The 6345-nt window shown below is 29.3% G+C and overlaps 1 protein-coding gene across 2 annotated transcripts; it reads left to right on the top strand.

Annotated features, from left to right (window-relative positions):
* Positions 1–5575, top strand: LOC117602037 (exportin-4). Of its 2 annotated transcripts, XM_034319497.2 has the most exons (12): positions 1–202; positions 745–1134; positions 1211–1484; positions 1570–2009; positions 2083–2341; positions 2402–2655; positions 2783–3222; positions 3286–3575; positions 3659–3834; positions 3901–4154; positions 4224–4452; positions 4542–5574. In XM_034319497.2, the coding sequence occupies exons 1-12, from the start codon at positions 152–154 to the stop codon at positions 4827–4829; spliced, it is 3345 nt and encodes a 1114-aa protein (XP_034175388.1). In that variant the 5' UTR covers positions 1–151; the 3' UTR covers positions 4830–5574. The 2 variants fall into 2 exon arrangements, with proteins under 2 accessions (XP_034175388.1, XP_034175389.1); XM_034319498.2 differs by lacking the exon at positions 1–202 and having other exon boundaries at positions 995–1134; positions 1221–1484; positions 4542–5575.
* Positions 5576–6345: the final 770 nt, after the last annotated feature.

Raw genomic sequence — 6345 nt, 5'->3', positions numbered from 1 at the left:
GGATTTATAGTCACTGACAGGAGTATAACTTTTAGTAGTGCCAGCAGTAGGAATTGCGTCTAAGTAAATTGTGTGACGGATGTTATTCATTTGTTAAACTTTGCTTACAAGCTATTATTTTAACTTAGGAAACGTCAGTATTTTATAACAAATGGCAGAACAATTAATGAATGAATTGGAAAAAGCAGCTCAAGTGATTTTGGTAAATTTAAGGTTTTTTTAACGCATTTCAATACTTGCATGGAGCTTATAGTAAATATATTTTTTAAACAAATTCTGCGGGAATAATATGTATAAATATTGTAGAATAAAGTAAAAATTTAATTTAATTTAAAGCATTTAATTTAATAAGAAAGAAAATTTGAAGAACTAATACTTAATGTTTTGTCCTTAATGTTTTAAAATATAAATATGTATTTAATTGTAATATTTTTAATTGTACTGTAACTAAAATATAATCTATTTTACTTTTGTAAAATTATACAATGTTTTTTTAATTTATATATATGTATATGATATGTATGTTTCTTTTGTCATACATAATATTATTGAAATAAAATAAATCAGTTGTATGAATAAATAAAGTGTTTAACAATTAATATAATCCAAAGTATTTGAGATCTTTACAAATTTGCTGTTTCCATTTAATAAAAAAAAAAAATTTATTAATATTTTTCAGAACATTAGGAACATAAATATTAATTTGTTTGTATGTTTACTGTAATGATCAGATTATATTTTCAGGCACCACCGAACTTAATTTCAACGCAACAACGTCGATCTGCGGAAGAAGTTTTTTTAAATTTTCGGAAAACTAAATGTCCGTACGAGCTTTGTCGACAAATTTTGGAAACCAATACAAATGATTATATTCTTTTTGAAGCAGCCGGTTTAATAAAAATAGCACTAATACGAGAATGGCAAACATTACAGAGTACTGTTGTTTCCTCTTTAAGACAATACCTTTTACACTATGTGATAAACAAACCAAATTTGGCTCCGTATGTCAGAGGAGTCATACTACAAGTAATTGCAATTATAATCAAAAGTAACAGTATCTTTGACAAGGGAAAGGAAAGGCAAGATATACTAGGGGAAATTGAAAACTTAATAATGACTGCTGACTTGCCAAGAGTAAATAAGATTAATCGAATAAATATTATTACTTAAGTACAAAAATTTGTTTTGTTACATTTTATAATATTTACAGAAACTTTTAGGATGTCATCTTATCTCAGCAATAATGCAAGAATTTGCAACCAACTCTAAATCAACAAATATTGGTTTACCATGGGGATTACATTTTGAGATAAAAGGAGGATTCCAGTCTGTTGATTTAAAAAGGATTTTTAAATTTTCTATGGGAATAGTCGACGAATTGATTAAGAAAGATTTGGAAGAAGATGCTGTAACTCTTCTTAAACAGTTACTTCCAATTCTGGAAAATATACTAACTTGGTCATTTCTTCGTGATAGAGTTATACATATCCTTTCTTTAGTACTTCACGTTATTCAATATTCATTGTTATTATATTTTAATTCATATTACTTTCCTTAACCCCAGTGCACTGCCTATGATTGAATTATTTCAGGAGTCAGGCAATACTGCATTGAACTTAACCACCGATTGGCAAGATATAATATTAGTTCCAGCTGTATTGGATTTATTTTTTACATTATATTGGAAAGTACGAGGGCATCCGCAATTAGCTTATCATGCGAGAACATGTTTAGTTCGTTTAGCAAGTTTAAATGGTGCAAAGATAGCTCGCGAAGAAGTGGTGTTGCAGTATCTCTCAAATTATATGGAGAGATTTTTAAAATTGATAACAAGCGTCGATATTATCGACCAAGAAGCGGTTGGGATTGCTAATATAATAAAGACGCTATTAATTTTTTTTAAAACAAATTTGTATAATCTTCTACCCGAAGATACGTTCAAATCGTTTTTGGAACAATTATCGCGGCTAACTTGTTCGTTTTTAGAAAACGCAGCGCAAGAAGAATTGGTAAGTAATATTCTGAATTTTCATTTTTCATAGAAGAAAAAAAAACCAAACTTATATAAAACACTTTTTACAGTCAACTGTTGGCGACTGTTTGTACACAGAGGCTTTAGATGCTTTGTTTGACGCGTGGGCGTATATATTGTCTGGAAAAAATAGGTTTCCTTCCGAATTTTATAAACGAAGTTCCAGCCAAATATTTGACATATATCTTCGGTGTCACTTATCACCACCGCAAGGTATAAGGAACGTCGAGGACAAGGATCTTGAAAAGGAAGAACATGATAACGAAGAGAATGATAGGGAGAGATTTAAGGAAAATTTGCAAATAATTGGTAAATATTTACATATATACTTACACATGGATACATATACTTGTAAATTTTTCATTTTAGGACTTTTTGGTAGACAAGTACCGCATCATTCTCTTCCATTATTGGCACAATTAATAGAAGATCGTATTTCTAAATTACGTGAAAATCTTAATATGTTAGTGGGACAGACTGAATCGTTAAAAAATAATTGTATGATTAAGTTGTACGAAGATATACATTGGTTAGTGCTTATAATAGGTAATATACTTTGCATGGAATCAGATGGTGAAGTTGCTTTAATACCTTCTGCGATAACGACCTATGATATGGAACAGGTTTGTATAATAAATAAAAGTTTTCACTAAGAAAAATTGTAACTAACTGTCCGCAATTCATTTTATATTCGTTATTAACAAGTATATTCATAGATAAGAAAAAAATCTATGTAATAACATTTTTTAGGTGCGTCAAGGAAAGGTTGATTTAAACCTTACACTACAATTTTTAGCATCCTCCGAAAATATTTCAACAGATATTAATATTAATACCGAATCAGTAGATCATATCATACGTTTAGTCGCCGATGTTTTTCGTTTATGTGCCATAGAAAAAACAGCAATATCTATTCATTTAGATAGTATATTAAGTCCTGAATTAAGTTGCACCATCACGTGGTTTTTACACAAATGGTCCCTTCATTACCTATTACCACCAGAAATTCATTATTTTAAAATATCAACTACATTTATACAAGCATTTGGGGAAGATACGGCCGGTGCATCGTGGGCTGTTAATTTTTTGCTAGAAAAAGTAGAATGCAATATCAATGCTTTCAAGAGTGAACCGGCATTAATGAATGAGACTATAAACTTGTTATTATCGCTTGTTGAGTCGCCAAAGAAGTACGTATAATACAGTAAAATAATATAATTAATAAATGATTATTAAAACGATTATGATTTCAGAGCCACTTATGTACGGAAGTCTGAACGATTTGGTAATATTTTAAATTTAGCTACAAAAGGACAATATGACTTTCCACAGGTAGTTAAAAGAGGATTAATGCAAGCAGTAGGTCAAGTTGCTGCTTCAGTTCAAAACTTAAACGAACAACACTCTTACTGGACTGAAATTTTACAATCATTGTTAGATAGATTGCCCATAAAACAAATTACCTCAGATGAAAAGTTTTTACAATCTTATCATCAAGAGGAAGTAAAAGTTCAAATTATAGATATTTTGGAACGTCTTATTGGTAAAAATGTTACGAACTTTTTATCTTGTTAATATTTTCAAAAGTTAGTAATATATTATGAAAGAATTTCAATTTTATAACAGGGGTTGGACAAGGTTCACAACGTTCTGGACTACTATTTCAACATGTATATCCGGTACTACGCGAACTTCCAAATTTATTATCATTATATCATAATTATCACGAAGTAGTAGAATTAATTTTGGAGTTGCTCTGCGTATATACAAAAGAAACTGTAGCTCTTTGGAATTTATCAGAGGTAAGATTATCTTTACTACTGTGATAATTGACTATATTAATAAATTTATTAATTTTATACTTCTAGACTGAAGCTGCACAAATATATGAAATATGTTTAGGTGCAATACAAAGTTACACGCGTTGTAACGCTAATCGACTGAGTGCAGATTCAACTGTAGAAGAAGATAATTATGAGGATATTTTACTACTAATGAAATTGTTAATGAATATTGAAGACGCATTCAAGGAACGAGCAGTAGATGCTTTTTTGTGTGGCTTGAGTATGCTTGTGCCTACAATGACTATAGATTTATTAAAATTCCCCCTTCTGTGTTCACAGTAAGTACTACAATTATTCATTATTATAAAAATATGATCAATCACAACTAACGTGTAATTTCTTTATAGATACTTTAAAATGATAACAGTGCTCTGCGAACTTTCTCCTGAAAAAGTACTCAATTTATCTTCTGAACTATTGCAGCCACTTTTGGCATCGGTAGAATTAGGTTTATTTTCTTTCTGTCATGTTGTATCCACGATATGCTGTAACATCATTGAAATCTTAGCAATTCAGATTTACAAAGACATTTCAAGCGGACGTCCGCGAAGCCAAATAATGATACCGTTTTTAAATGTAAGTCGTGATCCTTTGAAATAAATAGGCATTGTTAAAACAGCGTATGATATATTTAAATTGTAATTTTTTCTTCTTTACTCTTTTAGGTACTTATTACTGTTGTTTGGTCACAAGAAATTAACTCGAATCTTATATCGTCCGTGGATATGCCACTATATTACTTGATATGTTGTTATCAAGATGAATATCAGCAAGTTGTACAGAATATTTTATCTACTCAAACGGATCAAGAAATTGCAGAAAGATTATCGGCTGCTTTTAGACGGTTGACTTCAAATATCAAATGGGACACTGACCATTTGAGTAAAAATAGATTTAAAAAAAATTTTGACAGATTCATTACCGATGTACGTGGATTTTTAATGGTTAAATAAAGTATTTTTTGTCCTTAAAACGGTGTTTCGATATCTTAGAATACGGGTAGTACCCTATAAAAAGGAATTCGTTAAGCACGTAAGCTTTTTATTGACCGATTTATTACACGTTACCACTTACAGTGAGTCTAGCGAAAATCGAATAATTATAATAATAATTAATTAATACAAGTTACAGCATCGATGCATGTTTCTCATAGCAAACGATCAAAAACGAAAATGTTTTTGCAATAGATTTTTAGTTACCTTACAAACAAGTACATGAACTTACATACTTGGTACAGATTAAATCATCGTTAGCCTTTCTTCGTACGCCTCCGAATGATCTTCGACACTTGACAAAATGTTACGTTAATATTAAATTTATTTATATATTTATATAATATACTTTATCTGTATAAGGTGTATATATATATATATAAGCAAACATGTCTTTCGCACTATTCCCTTTCGCACTCACTCTCTCTCTTCGCGTACACGCGCTTTATTCATTCGCTCCCTGTTACTTCCTCCTTTAATTTCTCTTTAATTCTGTATTTTGACTCCTAATAACAACAATGATTATTAATCTTACCAATGACGCTTTGCATTTTGTAATTTGCAATGCTCGTATCATTTTTCCCTTCGTTTCCATTCCACTTTTCTCTTTCTTTAACTTCTATTTTTTCCATTTTCCAATTTCATTTTTTTTTCCTTTTTCTTTTCTATAATAATAAATTAACACTTTAACCCCCTGAAGCAACGTTTCCCTTTTTTGCTTCATATTACTTACATATACACTTTGTTATATGTAGTAGAAGAACTAAATTTTACATAAATAATATGATTAAAAATGTATAATAAAAATGTAAAATACTATATTACCGTAAGTAATGTTTGTTAAATGTATTATGCGCTGGTATTATTTCCTTATGCATTTTTTTCTTCTCTTCTTCTTACGTATTAAAAAAACCGAACAATTTAATTATGCATAGATTATTTTTGTTCTTTATATCGTGTAAAAGCGCATCTCGTAAGTCTTCATTTTAATTCTATATTTGTTAAAGTACAATTATTTTATAGATATACAATAAACATCTTAGAAAATATCAATGCACAGAGAGTATACCTCTTATATCGTTCAGTTCTCAGATATTTAATGTGCCTTTTGTCAGTTAGTTATGGATATTATACTTCTTATATTTATCTCTTATATTTATCTTACATGGATTTTTTCCATCCCTATTTTCAACAGGATCTGGAGTCTTTTTGGTACATTATTAAACACGAATAACAATCTAACAATACTACATGCTGAGTTATCTCTTGATAAAGAAGAAATTGAAAAAAGATTAAATAATATTGCACTGTTTATCTTACAGATTGAAAGATAAAAGAACATTAACTTTAAATATTAGCCAATATTGCACCACTCTTTTTATTCTAAAAGAGGAAATATCATCAATCTGACTTTTTAATTATAATTATTTTTAAGGGCGTTTTAAAACAAATTTTAATAAAATAATTATTAATATTG

The sequence above is a fragment of the Osmia lignaria genome, chromosome 13, assembly GCF_051020975.1.
Source record: "Osmia lignaria lignaria isolate PbOS001 chromosome 13, iyOsmLign1, whole genome shotgun sequence".
NCBI lineage: Eukaryota > Metazoa > Arthropoda > Insecta > Hymenoptera > Megachilidae > Osmia > Osmia lignaria.
Note: the sequence above shows the minus strand (reverse complement) of the source record. Positions and strands in the feature narration are given on the sequence as shown.